Raw genomic sequence first — 16,999 nt, 5'->3', positions numbered from 1 at the left:
TGTCTCTGTTTGGGGGATGAACTGAGCTCCTGGCTCCTGGCTCCAAAGCCAGGGCCCTTGCTCTATCTCCCGAGTGTCCCAGCAGCATCCCCCAGACCACCTCTGCCAGCACACACAGCCTTAGGATGATGGCGGTCCGTCACCACAACTGATGGAGGGACTAGGCTTGGAACCATCATCTCCCAGCAGTACCTGCTGCTTCTCTCCAACCCATGTTGCCTGGCTTGTGAGAGGCTAGGGAGAGGGTGCTGTATTCATATTTGCATAGCAAAGGCCAAACATTAGACACGGCAAGTCAGCAACTTGAAATCATGGACATCTAGAGTCAGGGCTGCCAGGCTGTCTCCACTAAATTTTGGAGAGCCCATGTCAACCTATAGGGAATCTCCAACCAAGGTAAAGAGGACACCTCCCTCATCTCTAGCCCCTCTGCCTACCAGAGCTCCATCTTCTGCACTGGCTGCCTCAGCACTGGCTGGAGGGATATCTCCCACTGCTCTGAGTCCCAGCACTGTCAAGGTGCACCATGATCATCCATTATGGCTTCTCCAGTTACGTCTGCCAGGTCCTCTAAAGCTCTGTCTTCAGTCCTACACTTGATCAACAGCCATGGCTAATCCTGATCTATGGGAAGGAGAGGTATGGGGGCAGTGAGGTGACCTTTCTTCACGTTTTATAGCTGAGGGTAGGTCTTGAGATCTCTGTTCCTTTGTGTGAAGTAACCACAATATCTTTTTTGGGCCAGGGTCACTTGCCCAACCTCTTCTGAGAAGGTACACACATGAAACTTGGGGAGAGGTGGGAAGACCTGGCGTGGGATGGCGTGGCAGGGGCTCTCCTGGCTCCCTCTATCCATTCTTGACCAGTCACAACCAACGTCCTGTATCAGTCTAAGAATCATACAACCACAATGGAAGAATATTTAACTTTTCTTTAAAAAAATCTTAACCATGAAAGGAGGAAAATAAGAGTATACATTATTTTAACAGCAAAACAGTCATTTCCATATCTCTATTTTATATATTATATATATTTATATATATGTATATATACACCTAGCACAGTGTGTATGTTCACCAGTGGGGAGTGGAGTGAGGACATGGAGAACCCCTGGGGAAGGGTCCTGAAGTAACGCAGGGACTCTGCTCTCTTAGGGTCTGTTTTGAGTTCCCTACCTGCTGTACTTGTTTCTAGGGGGCAGGGAGGGGAGGGGTGGGCGTGGGTCAGGCAAGCCGCTCCCCACAGGCTCATCTGACATGAGAAGGCCTCGGCTTCAGAGGGGGCCTGGAGCTTGACAGGCAGGGCTGGAGTCTGGGACACAGACAGTCCCCACCCCTGCTGGGCTGCTGACTGGCTCTCCTCTTAGCTGTCTCTGACTGGTGAGCATGCCAGGGACAGAAGAACGGCTAAGTTATTTACAACGGCAAAAACGCACATACAATAGACATATTTAAAGGAAAGTAAGGGGACGAGAGGAGAGCCAGGCACGCAGCGGCCTCGGAAGGAGGAGAGGAAAAAAGTGCATTTACACAAGAGCCTCCTCTTTGACTTGCACACCTGAGGGTACTATGCACACGGCACACCCCACACATGCAGGGAGCTATGTGGGGTAAAGGGGTCGATCACTGCAGGAGGCCGTTCTGTGGTGCTCAGCATGCTTAGGAGATGAGAACCATGGAGACTTGGCTAATAGGAAGAGACACTGAAACTGGACTCTGTCCAATGTGAACAGACCAAGCAACATGCAAGTCTCTCCCTGGCCTCTGCAGCATCTTTCCAGGGGAGGCTTGGCTCTCCTAGTGTTGCGCTCTGGCTCAGGCCAGACTCTGGCCGAGTGGAGAAGCCGAGGCTCTGGCTGTCTGGATGGATGGCTATGGTCCTGGTGATGCAGCTGTATCTGTGGCACTGTCGGAGCCTGTGGGAGGAAGGCGAGGGTTCAGAAGCGGGCTAGGTTTGTGATGCTGTTCCAAGTCCCTGGCTCACTCTTCAACACCAGCTGTCGGTGACAAAGCTTTCTTCTCCAGAAACTCTCCTTATTTGTATGGAAATAATCTGACTTATGTGTATGGAGTGTGTGGAAGCTGGACTGCTTGCAGGAGTCAGGACTCTCCTTCCACTGTGTGAGTCCTGGGGCTTGAACTCACGGTCAGCCTGGGTGGCAAATGCCTTTAAACACTGAGCCACCTTGTCAGTCCGATCCTTGTTTCTTGGGGGACTTTAGCAGGTCCATGAGAACTCCACTTCTGTATGGCCTCCAAAACCAAGACAGGTCAGGGTTTTAAGTCAGGCCATGGCAGTGGCCTTCCCTCCTAATCCAGATTTGAGCCACTGAGAACCTGCAGCAGAGGTAAAATCAGGCCCTCCTGGTGCATGAACACCTCAACATAAAAAGAGGGTTCTGGGGGCTGGAGAGGTGGCTCAGCAGTTAAGAACCCTTGCTGCTCTTTCAGAGGACCCAGGTTCAATTCCCATCACCACATGGCAGCTCACAAGCAGCTGTAACTCCAGTTCCATGGTACTAAAGTCATTGCTGGCCTTTTTAGGCATTGCATGTATGTGGTATACAGATTGACATGCAGACAAAGTATCCACATATACTTAAAGGATTTTAAGAAGGGGGTTCTCTTCTGGTCCCTATTTGGAGGGAGCCTCTGTGTGGCTTCCCTAAAAAGATTCCTTTCTGGGCTCAAGAGAGAGTTCAGTGGACAGGCACTGCCATGCACACCTGAGGGCTGGAGATCGGATCCCCAGGATCTACGTAAACCTGGATGTGGGGGTGCAGATCTGTAGCCCCAGGTCTCTGGCAATAGGGACAGTGGACAGGAGAACCCCCAAGAAACTTACGGGCCAGCGAGCCTGGCTTACCCAGCAGTGAACACAGACCCTGCCTCAGGGTGGAAGGCAAGAGCGGACAGCTGAGGTGGTTCTCTGACACGCCTTTTCTCACTATGTAGTCCTGGCTGGCCTTCAACTCACAGAAATCCAGCTGCCTCTGCTTCCCGAGTGCAGGGATTAAAGGGGTGTGCCACTATGCCTGGCAAAGATCCCTTTCTGAAGCTGAGGGAACGTGTTGGTTACACCTCGAGGGGAAAGTCATGGGACCACCCTTCACTGCTTAGTTATGCATTCTCTCAAGGTGCCACACGCAGGAATTGGCTTCACTCACCTTCTTCAGGGCAGGACCCCTGTTCCTGACTGGTTTGGGAGTCAGAGGCCAGGGCTTCCTTGGCTGGAGGAGAGAGACAGTGGTCTGTCCACCTGGCTGTCTCTGTGTGAAAACTGCCCACAGGAGTGGTCCCACCAGATGACTCTCCTCCAAGGGACTTGAGAAGCTCCCGATGGGCCAGCTCCATGTCCTGGAAGAGTTGTAGGAGGAGAGTGTCTGAGTCCCAGGGCTAAGGCTCAGAGGGTGTGGCAGGGTGAGCTGAAGATGAAGGTGGCCTAGGCGTCCAGTGAAGACACACACTTCCGGAGTTGGGGATGTAGCTTAATGGCGTCTGTCTGGCATATGTGAAGCCCCAGGCTCAGCTCCATACACATTTATGTGTATATGCACAGCTACACACCCAAAACATTTACTATGTGAGTGTATAGCTGTCCCGGGTGATGGACGGAAGGAAGGCTTTCTGACCCAAGGCCACGCCCCTTACCTTGAGTCTGTGGAGCTTGATGGTTAGCTGCTCAATGGTATGGAAGATCGCACCCACATCCCTGAGGACCGGGCTGTGGGGAGAAGAGCTGGAACCCATCTGATCGCCAACGCCCCTCCTCTGGTGCTGAGGCTGTGAGGGACTTAGGGGTGTCCCGGTAGGTTCAGTGCTGGAGTCCAGAGGTCCCGCTGGCATGCTGACATAAAAACAGTTCCCTGTACCAAGGGCAAGAGAAAGAAATTAGACAAGCAGAGATGCCTAAGTCCTTCTCCCACTCCCTCAGTGTGCCCTGTGGCAGCACAGGCCAGGGAGGCTTCTACAGACAACCTGGTGCATGCAGGCCCATGCTGCCCACCAGCTCCCAGAGGCCCTGTTCTCTTTAGATGGCAAGGCTCGCAGGCTGGCCACCTGCCGGGGAAGATGCTCAGTGATGAGAGTGGAGAAGGGGCTAGATGGAGGTGTTATGCTGAGGGAGACGCAGAGCGGCTCCCATCCATGAGAGGAAGGGGCAAGAGGTTTAGGCCCCCCGGAAAGCAGCAGACAGCAGTATTTCAATGGTCTCAGTTCATAGTCTACTGATGCATGTCAGCACTGCCCTACATGTCACCATCACTGATGGGGGAGCTCAGAGACAGCGGGTAGAAGTATGTCAAGGGTCCCTGGAGAGCCCCACCATGGAGAAACACAAGGAACCTGCAAAGCCATGCAAAGCTTCTCTCATCACAGTGCTCGAGTAGTGGACAGGGTTGGGAAGTGGTTGCTCAGGATGTCAGGGTGGGTACACTGGAGTGTGGGCATTGGCCAGTTTCTTGCTTTCTTCCAGACCTGAGCATAGGCTGAAAGCTCTGAAATGGGCCTCTGTCTCCCAGTGAGTGGTTTCTCCGAGTTGGAGGTGCAGGTCTCCTTCCTGTCTCGGGGCTCATGAGCTACTTCCCAACCATCTCAGCTCAGGGAGCACAGAGGACGTTTGTGGGTAAAGAACCCATGGAACCCCTGCTATGGCCTGGCCTGGCTTGGGCTTCAAGGAGAAGTCGTCGATTACCCGTAGCCTGTGCTCCGCCTTCCACTTCAGATAGCTCAGACTCTGACTGGCCACTCTCTGGTAGTGCAGGGGTAACTTTGCTGCCCGCCACCTTGGCCGCACCGACACCACCACCACCAGTGGGAAGAGAGACTGAGAGACAAGGTAGGGAAGGAGGGAGAGAGCGTGAAGGAGAGGGAGGAAGAAGTGGACATGTCGGGGGGGATAGCGAGAATAAAGGAAGAAAAGAACAAAGTGAGTACAAGATCATACATGGCCATGTCCCAGGAGCTGCAGAGAACATTCCACCAAGTCACCTTGGGAGAGCGGAAGCAGGCCGGTCAGTCCCCAGAAGCCCAGGAGAGGCAGCCTTTGGCCAACAGGGCAGGGGGCAGCAAAGGCACAGGGGCCGATGTCAGACAATCCTCTCGGCCTCCAGTGGCCCAGGCTCGGTGTCACCGTTCTGGTCACACTCCTCAGGAAGCCTCCCTCCTCCACAGCCTTACTGGTCTATTCAAACCTGGCTGGGGTTGTCACAGCTGCCCACAGTGTCCCCAGCTTGGGACAGCCTCTACCACTCTGTGCACTTGCTCCCAGAGCAGCCCCAAAGGTCTTCCCACATTTGTCTTGAGCCCTGTGTGCTCAGCCACTTTCTGGAATAACAGGCTAAAGACATGTGGCCTCATCTTTCTAAGCCCAAGTCTCCTGGGAAGAAAAGTGACATTTTTTTCTTTAGACTACATCTTCAGTGAAGAATAGCAAAAAGCCTTTCCTGGAAGTTGATCCATGCTGGCTGCGGAGGGAGGTAGAAAATGTTCTATATTACAGAAGGAAAATGAGATCTGCTTTGAGCCTCGCCTGTCTGACTCCAAAGTCTCTTCACATCAACATGTCTTCTTCCCCCAGGTCCTAATGCCAGTCTGCTCACACAGGATCCAGGAGAAAGATGGGAAAAGAGGTGTCTGCCTGCAACACTCATCTCCACCCCAGCACAAGTGTGAACACAATGGACACAACGTATTTTACCTTTCCTTACAACTTTGTAATTTCCTGCTGGTCCTGTGCTTGAAGCCTCTTCAGCTGGATTCCTAGCCAGCTCAGGAGAGTCCCAGATGCCAGAATTTCTGGTCCTTGGGGGCAGGTGTGCCAGAGACCAGAGAGCCACATCCTCCTCCTCCTCCTCTGGCCTCAGAAGCTGGGTGTTGTCACCTATAGTGAGCGCCTGCCCTGGGGACCCTGGGTCCCAGGGGTGAGAGGAGATGCTGGTGACGGAAGGGGTGGGAGTGAGGTCATCCTCAGGCTCGCCAGCAGCCTGAGTCTTCACAGTGTGGCCGGGCAGCAGGCTCCACAGGATCAGGTGCCTCAAGTTCTCCACTGCAGGAACGACAGTGATGGCCTCCCTAGTGAAGGACTGCACACAGCCCAGGAATGGGGAGCTCAGGGGAGATGAGGGGACACTGCTCCGCCACTAACACAGTCCATCTGCTGCAGTCTAAGTAAGGGTGGAGCTGGTGGGTTTCTGGCCACCTAGCTGGTGTTCTTGCATCCAGCTCCCCTCGAGTATAACTAGTGAGAGCCTTTGAGTAGGTAGAAGGTGAAATTCATACAGGCTATGCTACTGGGGTACCAGGGCCAATGACAGGATCTACTCACCATCCTCCAGGGCAGCATCAGCAAGTCCCTCCATGAGGAGAGGGCCTGCGAGGGCCAGAAGGACAGGGTCCCTTGTCCTGATGCCTCTGTTTTCGCCATCCAGGGAGGGGGAAGGGTGAGGCAGGGCTCTCAGCTCCTCTGCATCCTCCTCCTGCTCAGGCTCTTCTTGTGCTACCAGCTCAGGCTCTTCTTGAAGTCTCTGCGGGAGCCCAGGGCCTGTGTTGGATGAGTGTGTTAGGGCGTGGGAGAGAAGTATGAGGTGGCCCCATGTCCATCCAGCTGTGGACCCAGGGCTTGGGGACACTGGTTGGTAAGCTCTATGGAAATTCATGGAGCACCTCCTGTGGCCACCACCACACCAGACCCCTGTCACATACCAGCAGACAAATAAAGACCTGTGTCTGGGGTGGAGCCTTAAGGTCTTAGTGGAGGGACTCGGAATCAAAATAAACTAGGAAATGGGGCATTTGTTAGAAGGTGTCGAGTATTATGGAAAGAAGACAGACTAGATCAGGGCATGGGCATCCGCAGTGCTGGTTATACTATGAATTGACACACACAACAATAGCTGCTGGACAGAGCTGTGAAGGACATGTGGGACAGAGAAGACACTCTACGTGGAAGGAAAAGAGAGTGAGTGACACAGGCTGGGAACTCTACATTTTTCTTCACACGCAAGATCTGAAGTGATTTAAAAACAAACAACCTCAAAGAGAAATTACCTGAAAACTGTGCTTCTACATCCCATCCCAAATGCTGTCTTAGCTCCTGGTTACCCACTCCCCTGACTGTCCACAGCAGGCAGGGCCTTTCTCCTGCTGGCCCGTTACCCACAGAGGCAGCGGGGTCGGTCAGCTGTCAGTCTCTCCTGGACCCCACGCTCCCGTTTCTCCTCTACTCGTTTCGTCAAATGGTACTTGTCATGTCTCTGGCCCTGATGGACTCTCCCATCACCTGACACCCTAATCTGACCCATACCTACAAGAAAAAAAAATGGACTATGCTGGTCTCCCACGAGAAGGCGAGTGGCCTTACCTCCAGACAGTTCCTTGGGTTCTGGTTCAGTATGGTAAACGTCCGAGTCATTTATTTCTACCCTGAGGGAAGAAACCCACCTGGTGTTAATTTCTAGCTCTGCCAGCCTGGTCAAGGTGTCATGAGACCCAGACTGGTGCCCTCATATCGTTCACAGGCAAGGAAGGAGCTGGGCCTCATCACCTGAATGGGCAGCACAGGCCGGCAAAGCAGCAGGTGGCGCTGGCCTAGCTTCCCTGGCTGCATTCTACACCACACCCTGCTTCAGGGGCAGTCGGCGTTATATCCAAGTGGGAGGTAGTGGGTGAGGGCAGGGAGGTCAGGAGGCCAAGCAGCAGAGGCACGTTCCCCTATCTGTCAGAGCCCGGGCTGCTTCCCAGTGGGATTTCCCCGTGGAGGCTGTCTGCCCGAGTGACGAAAGGCTGAGGAGCACCAAGAAAGAGGCAGGTTGGATGGGGATGGTGCTGGGGGCGGGAGAGCTAAGCACACACCTGCTAGTGGGGGAGCCCTGGTAGATTGGCTCCTGGGATCCTGGTGGTGAGGGATGGAGGGCTGTTGGGGCAGCTCCAGGGTGCTTGGTGGCGTTCTGCACAGCCTCTTCTAAGAGCTCCATCCATCTGTTGCTCGGCAGAAACATAAGAACAGTGGTGAGAATAAGGCCAGGAACAGCCCCTGTCCTCTGTGGACCCCACTGCCAAAAACCTTCAAAGCCCTCTCCACATCCTGTCTCAAGGACCCTTTGCTAGCAGGCCTCTATCTCTATCAACACTTCCCATTGGCTCTTCCCCTGAGTTTGTATGACTCATAGCTACCACAACACTTTGATAGACCCCATTCCCCGCTCCCAAAATAACACTACACAGATGAAAACCCAGAGGGGAAGAACGTGTCTGGTTTAACCTGTCTCTGCCCCTTGTGGCAGGCCACCTCTGGCAGTCAGTGTTGGGAGGAGCCAGGGCCTGGGTTATAAGGCCTGGTTATACCCTGGGCTGATGGCCTATGTCGTCTCCTAACTTCTCTCCTTGGTCCTCCATCCAGGAAGCGCTTTGGGGCCCAGCCCTGGCCTCACTGTTCAAGTTTTTCTACACACCACTCTGGTTCCAAGGGGACAGAAGTTACATGGGACCCCACAATCAATTCTCACATATTCTTGTCTGATGATGTCAACGCAACCAGCTCATAGATCTGGGGAGGGCCCAGTTCAGAGGTGCAGATGATGAAGAAGGCTCGTTTATCTGCGTGAGGAAAGGAAGGCAGAGTCTACACTGGGCATGGCAGACACGGGCCCCAACCTGAAGAAAACACTGTGAGATATAGCTGGATCATCAGCATCAATTGGTACTCACCCACAAAAGATACTGGCAATTATGGGTTCCCAGTGACATCTGTCAGGATCAGTCCTACTTCCCTCTTTCTCTACTAACTGAGGGCTGATGTGCATACTGTGCTCAGGGCTTACCGAATCTTTCCATGTCTACCCCATCCTTTTTGAGCTGCTTAGGGAGGTCAGGTGTCATAGAAGAAGGTGACCCCAGAGAATGTGGTTGCTGACTCCTGCCCTTTCTCACTATCACACTTTGCCCTGCAACCTCAAACTCCTGGACTTGGGCCTGTGCAGTAGTGTGGTTTCTTTCCAAATTCTGCCCGGCCCAAAGGAATTCCTGCAACAAGATCTGTCCTATTCTTTATGCCGACTCTCATTTCTTCCAATCTTGCTTTTGTCGTCAGCCCCACCCAGTGCACCCATCCCATCCATCATGGTCCTTTAAGGTTGACCACCCCCTGCATCAGGCTGTCCATCTTCACCTTGGTCCCTTATCCACCCCTCACCCTGCCCATCGTGGACCAAATCTCCTGCTTAGACTGGTCAGGATAGGAAAGGAACACAGGACATTGAGTCTTGTAGAGCCCCAGGCTCGCTGGCTCATCTCCTCATGGGTACCTGTGGCCACGGAGCGGACGAGCACAGCATTGAGCTTTAGCACAGGGCTGAAGGTCTGCTTGCTGTCTGAGGAGCCCACAGCTGTCTTGCTGTGGCACTTAAGCAGCAGCCTCTCCTCTTGTCTCTGCAGCAGCACCAGCAGGTCCTCCAGTAACAGCACTTGGAGGTCTGGGAATGAAGACAATCCCTGTTGCTCACCCACCCAGAGGCTATTAGATGCCCATGCCCAGGACTAGGAGGCTCTTTTGCCTCTATGTCCTCCCTTCCCACACGGTGCGTAATGCCATGCTGGCTGCACTGCGTACGCCTCCCCAGCACTCCACTACCCCGTTAGAGCAGCAGACAAGAAGGAACCCCGGGGAAGCACAACTTCCCACAGGTCCCCTCCCACTTCTAGTCCCTGGCACATACCCAGGGTCTTGTCTTTGCTGATCCTCCAGGTCAGGGGCCCCTCATGGATCATCTTCCTTGTCGTAAGATCCAGGCTCTGTAAAGCAGACACCATCACTGCATTCACACGAGTATTTAAGAGACCACTGTGTAGGGGTATCATGCTAAGGTGCTTGGAATCAGTGGGCAGGAAACGACTGTTACCGTAACCCTGCTCTGGCAGGGATGGAGAGAAGTGGTGTGTGCTATGAAGCCCTGCGCCTGTGGTGCTCTGGGGCACACCCCAAGGGCTTTGACTTGGGATCTCATGTGGCCTACTACGTGCTGTCCGAGGAGACAGTGTTGCTTTTCCTGACCTTCTCTTCAGCTTTATTCCCTTTACATTATTACACCGTACCTCACATCCCACCCCATTCTATTTCCTTAGGCTGAGTCCCAACATCTAGTCTTTACTTGGTGAGGCTGTCCATTCTTCTTCACCTAGGGATGAGTGACATTAATAGGGTGTGTCTCCCCGGGCCTGACCATGCCACCCTATCACAGGCAGTCCATGTCTCTGTCCTCTAAGACTCTCTGGGCCCTGACTCGAGTTCTGCTCCTAAGGGAGCCCAGAAAGGATGTGTGAGGGGCTGCCAGTGTTGTAGCCTCCACCTCCTACCTTGAACTCTGCTGCTAAGGGGTTGCTGGCCCGCTCTAGGGCAGTGGCATCCAGGCGTTTCTGGTAGCTTTCTAATCGGTGACGGTTCTCTGTCTGCTTCACTGCTTCATTTACAAACTTGAGAATCTCTCGGCACTGGTCCCGGGCACGGCAGAGCTTTTCATGCTCAGATGTGCCACCTACCAAACGGGGGAAATGTGCGATAGTTAGTGCTTCTGCCTTCACTCTGTGTTACATATAGTTTAGCATTAGTTGCTTATTTAATATTGTTGTGTATGTGTATGTGTGGGCACCCATGCCACAGTGCCTATGTTAAGATCAGAGGACATCTCTGTCAAGTTGGTTCTCTTCTTCTATCCTTTTCTGTGGACTTCTGTTGAGTCATCTTGCTAGTCCCCTGGTTAGAGCTTTTGTCCATTGCAGAGGCACACAGGAGAGGTATTAATGGGTCTAAAATCCAGTATAGCCCTGGTAGGAGCTCACAGTTGCCCAGAGGTGCCAAGACGCCCTCAAGGGCCAGCCCCTGGGTCCATGCTTCCTGGTTACTATAAAGGCCCCTGTGGAGGTCCACAAAAGTTTCCTAGTGAGTTCTGAGCTTGCTTTACCCAGCAGAGATACATTAGAGGATTGCTTGACCATATGCATGGTTTCTAGGTGATCGGAAGGGTCTACACTTAGTTGAGCTAGGGGGAGGTCTTTTGCTCCACCCCTTGGCATTTCTATAAATAGCCCTTTAGAAGAGTCAGGAGGGGCCGGTGGATAAGGATCCAGGCCCTCCCGAGGCTCTCCTGTGTTTCTGTTTCTCTCCCCTCTGTCCTTCTATCTAGTATCTCTTATCCCTTATTCCTCAAGAGGACCCTGTTGTAAAATGTGGGAGTCGGTCTCCCAGCTGGGCTCCCACAGGCAGAAACCAGGAGTGGCCTTGCTCTCCCTGCTGTGCAGGGCTTCGTATTTCCAAACCACACTTACAATCATTCTCTCTGAGACTTACTGTACCAGGACAAGGAAGAAGACACCAAGGACCTCAAGGTCTAGGCTTGCCAAGATCACAAAACTGTGACAAAGCAAGGACATCCGAGGCCACACGGCACCAGCCCTCCCCGGGCCCTACCCTCTGTGTGCTTGATGATGCTCTCTAGCAGCAGTGGGTACTTGGTGAGCCGCTGCATTTCAGAGATGATCAGGTCTCGAAGCTGCAGCCGCCGGCACTGGGGGTGGCTCTCAGCCTCCTGGACAGCAAGAAGCAGATAGAGGGAAGGGTCAATGAGTGAGTGGGAGCTGCCTGTAGGGTTCTGGGCTAAGGTGGCTGTGAAAATGCCAAGGACGAGCAGAAATGTCCTAACCCCAGGTGGGCCACTTGAAAATGGTGGCAGTTTTCCCTTCAACATTTAGGGAGGGGTTGAGGTTGCCAGGTTGTTGTCTTTTGACGGTCAGAACAGAAGGGCAGTATCATTCCCACTTTACAGAAAAGTACACACTAGTTCCGGTAGGCAAGCCAGGCCTTCTGCCTGCTGGTCCAGAGTACTTCTCAACCAAAGGCGTCTTTGGCTCTAGAGGCCATGCTTTATAGTACTGGTGTAGTGATGTGGGTGGTCAGAGGTCACTGCTAGCTGCTCTCCTCAGCAGAGGAGACAAGGTTGGGGCCAGGAGAGGTTAGGAGATTTTTGGTGAGCATGACAGAGCTGAGGGAGGGTAAGACACAGCCCAGGATACCTGCATGAAGAGCTGGAACCGGCTCTCTTTACGCTGTTTAGTCTTGATTAGCTCTAGGGCTATGGACTGATAGGAACAGAACTGTGCAGCTACTTGCTGGAGTTCCTCTCGGGCAGGGCCATCAAACTGCAGAGGCAGAAAGGACATGGTCCAGGCATCACACTCCTGCCAGGGAGCAGCACCCCTCCCGCCCCCAGGCTATCCTCTTCTCTGTCAAATTCCTTAGTCTTAGGTAAAGGGATCTCGCTTCCTCCAATCTCCTCCCTGCCATACCCGAGCCAGCATGAGGTCACTGATGTCTCGGATAATGGGACCCTCCTCCCGGAGCTTCTTCATGGCTTCACACCAGGAATCTGTGGTAAGAAGGGAGAAGCAGAAATGCCTGGGGTTGAGCCACACTGCTAGACACTTTATGACTAGGAGAAAAGGCATTTTTGACAGTAGGGCCATGGAGAAGTCTGGGAACCTTTACTGCTATCCATCAGCTTCTCTTGGCAGGAGTAGTGAGTAGTGGGGTTATTTACTTAGGAGGATCAAGACGGGGTTCAAGCTGGAACGGAGTGGAAGGCGGCAGAACAGACTGGGGGGACGCAGGCTCCTTACTGTGAATCTCTATGAGCTCAGGCAGGTTAGGGAAGAGCCTCGCCAGCTCGTCCCGAGGCATTAGGTTCTCCTTTTTCATGCGCTGGTAGAAGATGAGGTCCAGGACCCGCAGTGTGCGCAGGTGGGATGCTTCTGTCACAAACAGCTCTGAGCAGGGGTTGTGACAAGGAGAGGCGGGGAAAGATTAGCAAGTGTCTAGAGCAGGGGTTTCCAACCTTCTTAATGTTGCAACCATTAATACAGCTCCCCGTGTTGTGGTGAGCCCCACCATAGAATTATTTCGTTACTATTTCATAACTGTAATTTTTCTACTGTTAGGAACTGTGGTGTAAATATCTGATGTGCGGCCCCCTGGGGGGATGAGACCCACAGACTGAGAACCATTGGTCTGGTCCCCACACCACACTTCTCCTTGGGGAAGTGGAGTGCTGGTTTCTCTCCTCTTGGGCTAAGGCCGGAGTGAGGTGACCCTGGAGACTCTCTACCCACAGGCGAGCGTGGAGATGAGGGGGACGGCAGGTTCTCCTCACCATTGATGACCTCCTGCCGGTCGATCTCCCTCTGCGTCAGCCCTGCCACCACGTCCTTGCCCACGGTATGCTGCCAGTTTTGGACATCTGGCTCTGGCTCCAGGTCAGACAGCTGGCCCAGATCATCCTCCAGAAGGTGGGGAAGGACATCTGTACAGAACCCCAGATTGGGGGACTCGATGCTCCTGGAGAAAATGGGGAGCTCAGCTTCACTTGTAGGTAACTTACATTCAAGGAGTCTGTCACTTTCCTACCCAACCTGCTTCTTCTAAAAAAAAAATTATTTATTTTATGTATATGAGTGCTCTATCTGCATTTACGACTTTATACCAGAAGAGGGCATCAGATTTCACTAGAGATGGTTGTGAGCCACCATGTGGTTGCTGGAAACTGAACTCAGGACCTCTGGAAGAGCAGTCAGTGCTCTTAACTGCTGAGCCATCTCTCCAGCCTGGCCCCCGACCCCCATCTGCTTTTACCAAGCCTATGGAGAAGAGACGCACATCTGGCCATCCCTAGATGTGTGAAGGTGGCTGAACACAGATGTGCCCCAGAGATACCAAACAGAGGTACCACAATGCTCACCACTCACCTGCGGCCCATTTTGGGTGTGAAGGGAGGGGTTGGGTTCTCAAGAGACCTGAGGAGAAAATACCAGCTCTGAATATATGATAATGATGATGATGACGATAAAACATCTAACCACACTAACCAGCAATAGAGTCCACTGGAGGTTACTCACCTGGTGGAGAGGCTGGAGGCAGAGGACGAGGCTGACTGATGAAGACGAGTGGCCTCAGCAGCAGCATCCATGTCAACATCACTTCGAGATCGGGGCACATTCTCTGCTTTCCGAGATCGCTTCATCTCTTCCCGTCCCTTGAGGCTCTCAGAGCGGCCCAGGCGAATCTCTGAGCGTGAACTGCCAGAGAGGGACAGGAAACTGAGACCTGACACTGTGGCTAGCTTTTACTTGTCATCCCACTTCAAAGGTGCTTCAATACCACAGGTTTTCCACCTGGCCCTGAAAGGCCCAAACATTAGGGTCCAGAAGCTGCACAGTGACAAGCCACTCTGGCTGCTCTACAGACTCTCTGCTCTCCTTGGTGGTCTTACTGGACAGTTTGTCTTCTTCACCTTGAGCTATGAGCAAGGTGAAGACAGGAGCTAAGATAGCAGTTCTTAGCCTTCCTAATGCTGCGACCCTTTAATATAGTTCATGTTGCGGTGACCCCCAACCACAAAATTATTTCCATTGCTACTCCATAACTGCATTTTTTACTGTTATGAATCCTAAGTATCTGATAGGCAACACCCGTGAAAGGATCATCGTTCAACTCCCAGAGGGGTTGCGACTCATAGGCTGAGAACCGCGAGGCTAAGAGCATCAGTTTTGTGGTGTGTCCAGATGCCTAGGACACCATGATCCTTTCAGAAGACCCATGGATACTACAGTTCTTCATCAGGAGCCATAAGGTCCACTGCCCTGGAGGCCATCCCATGGCCTGTTCTGGACCAGCTACTCTCTTCTCTGACTCTGATCCTCTTTGTGGGAGGTATAGTTACGGTTCCTATAGCTTGGTTCTGTAATTCCCCAGGCTGTGTGTCAGAAGATGTTGTCTGCTGAAGCACTCTATCTCTAGCTGTGACGTAGATTTCTCCTTTCCCTACTCTGACAGCACCCTTCCTAAAGGTGCTTCTATTTCCTTTCCAGGGAGGAATGGCTGGGAAAATGCTTCCAGGGCTGGGTTAGACAGGCAGGGCTTCATCTCTGGATGTCCTGCTTGGCTAACAAGCATCCTTGGGGCTTGGTGAGACGCTGACAACTGAGAACTGATTTCTGTTGAGTCCTGCAGTGCATCGGCCTCAACACAGTGGGCATCTCTGACCCCTAGATGCCCCTGGATGCATCAACATGCCCTGCTGGGCTGGTCCTTTGTTACTAATCTATATTTTGTTCTGTGCCTGGAACCACACAAGGCCTTGAGATGTCTGGAGAGCACTTGGTAGTAAAGCAGGCTGCTGCAACAAGGAGCCAAGTACCTTGAATTTTCATTTACACTTTCAGAGGAGTAAGCACAGAGCTCACCTCGTGAGGGTCTGAATTTGTCTTCAGGACTGCAAACATCTTGACCACTGATGTCCTACTGAACGTACCCCTCAGAAAGCTACGAGAACAATTCTAATCCAGATCAACTCACATTGTTTCCTGGGTCCTCAGTCAGCACTACAAACCTCTTCCAGTAGGGTTAGAGGGCTGCAAAGCCTTGGAACTTCCTAGAAGAACGCTTGGGCACTCAACACTTGCCAAGTATCTACAGCAATCTAAACTGTCTTCCTGTGCACACTATCTCCCAAGATTGCTGAGGAATTTACAAAAAAATCCAAAGGCTTCTGCTTTGGATTTCATTTTTATTTTTTAAGATTTTGGTGACTGTCTCAGGTAGAGCAGATTTACCTAGCAAGGGCAAGAGTGCAAGTTTGTAAGTGTTTCCAAATGTTTTCTCAAGGTATTGACGTTTCCCAAACTTAAATATCTGACATATCCAAATTATCACAGCTGTCACAGCAATTCTGTAATTTGTATCTAATTTACCTACAGATGTTAGAATTCAACCTCTCTCCACAGTACAAGTCTAAAGGTTACTGTTCTAAAATCTTGGTCAACTCTTACTATGGCTAAATCCTGCACTAAGTTTTATGAAGGGCTAATATAAAACAGAGAGAATAAACTTGCATTCAAGCAAGAATTCTGACTTAGATGGTTATTTTAAAGGCAAAATGGCTCCAATATCTACACTGCTGCCTTCGAACTTGCCTCTCTGTCTACCTCTGTTCCTCAGTAGCTTGATTGTACAACAGGATTATTTTCCTATACAGAAGGCTACAGTACTGCACTTCAAGAACAACTTGAGGAATCTCACAGACATTTCTGACTAGAGGCAGTCTTCATTTTAAAGCTGGCTGTAGCTATGACTTGACAGCTGCATGGCAGTCAGGAGCAAGGAAATCTCAGAGCATGTGTGTAAACCACACACACACACATCCTTGTTTAGAACCTGATACCTGACGGAGATGCAGAAACAAGACAGTCCAATCCCGACCCACCCTTTGTGAGACAGGGTCTTATTTTGTAGCCTAGACTCGCACTGAACTCCTAGTGATCCTCCTGTCTCAGTCTCTGGAGTGCTGAGATTACAGACACGTGTCACCACACCTGTCCTCCTTTTCTTTTCCAAGGGAAGAATCATCTGTCTTGAGCCAACTGACGCTATGGTCTGCTGAGACAGATGACTCATTCCCAGTTATTGCTTGTCTTTAAAAGTGTCAGCAGAAACGCCTTTTTAAGCATTTTTAAAAATTATTATTATTTTTTCCAGAGACAACATAGACCAGGATGGCCTGGAACTCACAGAGATCCTCCTGCCTCTGCCTCTCTAGTGCTGGGTGGGATTAAAGGTGTGCGACATCTCACCTAGCTTAAACTTTCTTCTTAATAGGCAAAGACTCTTGTGTCTCTCTGGGTCTTTTATTTTCCAAGACTTCCCTCTGTCCCCTCCAAAGTCTTTTATTCACATCACCCAGTGCTTCCTGATTGGCTGCTGGATAATGTAATCCAGCAGCTCCATTTTGGGATGGAGCTGCTCAGTAGTTAGGGGGTCAATCTGGAGGCTGCCTTCCTGACCTTCCACGGGCCTAATTGTCAACACATTATGCTTTCTGCAGCTACTTAGGGTGGGCAGGCTCTAGTTGCGACCTCATAGTCTCGTGGAGAGGAGCAAGGCAGTGGGAATTAAACCCTAG

At 51.9% G+C, this 16,999-nt stretch overlaps 1 protein-coding gene across 10 annotated transcripts in view; it reads right to left on the bottom strand.

Moving 5' to 3' along the window:
- Positions 1-916: 916 nt before the first annotated feature.
- Arhgef11 (Rho guanine nucleotide exchange factor 11) overlaps positions 917-16,999 on the bottom strand; it is a 116,997-nt gene continuing 100,914 nt past the window's right edge. For 9 of the 10 annotated variants that reach the window (XM_037206743.1, XM_028857633.2, XM_037206745.1 and 6 more), the window contains 19 exons: positions 13,938-14,117; positions 13,788-13,835; positions 13,196-13,380; positions 12,666-12,812; positions 12,336-12,415; positions 12,063-12,188; positions 11,461-11,578; positions 10,350-10,528; positions 9,713-9,788; positions 9,302-9,469; positions 8,504-8,594; positions 7,851-7,976; positions 7,360-7,421; positions 6,325-6,540; positions 5,698-6,045; positions 4,693-4,824; positions 3,651-3,865; positions 3,167-3,356; positions 917-1,915 (listed from right to left, as the gene is read on the bottom strand). In XM_037206743.1, coding sequence (XP_037062638.1) covers positions 1,872-1,915; positions 3,167-3,356; positions 3,651-3,865; positions 4,693-4,824; positions 5,698-6,045; positions 6,325-6,540; positions 7,360-7,421; positions 7,851-7,976; positions 8,504-8,594; positions 9,302-9,469; positions 9,713-9,788; positions 10,350-10,528; positions 11,461-11,578; positions 12,063-12,188; positions 12,336-12,415; positions 12,666-12,812; positions 13,196-13,380; positions 13,788-13,835; positions 13,938-14,117 — 2,731 coding nt within the window. In that variant the 3' untranslated portion in view covers positions 917-1,871. The remainder of the gene's footprint in view (positions 1,916-3,166; positions 3,357-3,650; positions 3,866-4,692; positions 4,825-5,697; positions 6,046-6,324; positions 6,541-7,359; positions 7,422-7,850; positions 7,977-8,503; positions 8,595-9,301; positions 9,470-9,712; positions 9,789-10,349; positions 10,529-11,460; positions 11,579-12,062; positions 12,189-12,335; positions 12,416-12,665; positions 12,813-13,195; positions 13,381-13,787; positions 13,836-13,937; positions 14,118-16,999) is intronic. The other variant, XM_037206748.1, reaches the window with a different exon arrangement.

The sequence above is a fragment of the Peromyscus leucopus genome, chromosome 6 (assembly GCF_004664715.2).
Source record: "Peromyscus leucopus breed LL Stock chromosome 6, UCI_PerLeu_2.1, whole genome shotgun sequence".
Taxonomy (NCBI): domain Eukaryota; kingdom Metazoa; phylum Chordata; class Mammalia; order Rodentia; family Cricetidae; genus Peromyscus; species Peromyscus leucopus.
Note: the sequence above shows the minus strand (reverse complement) of the source record. Positions and strands in the feature narration are given on the sequence as shown.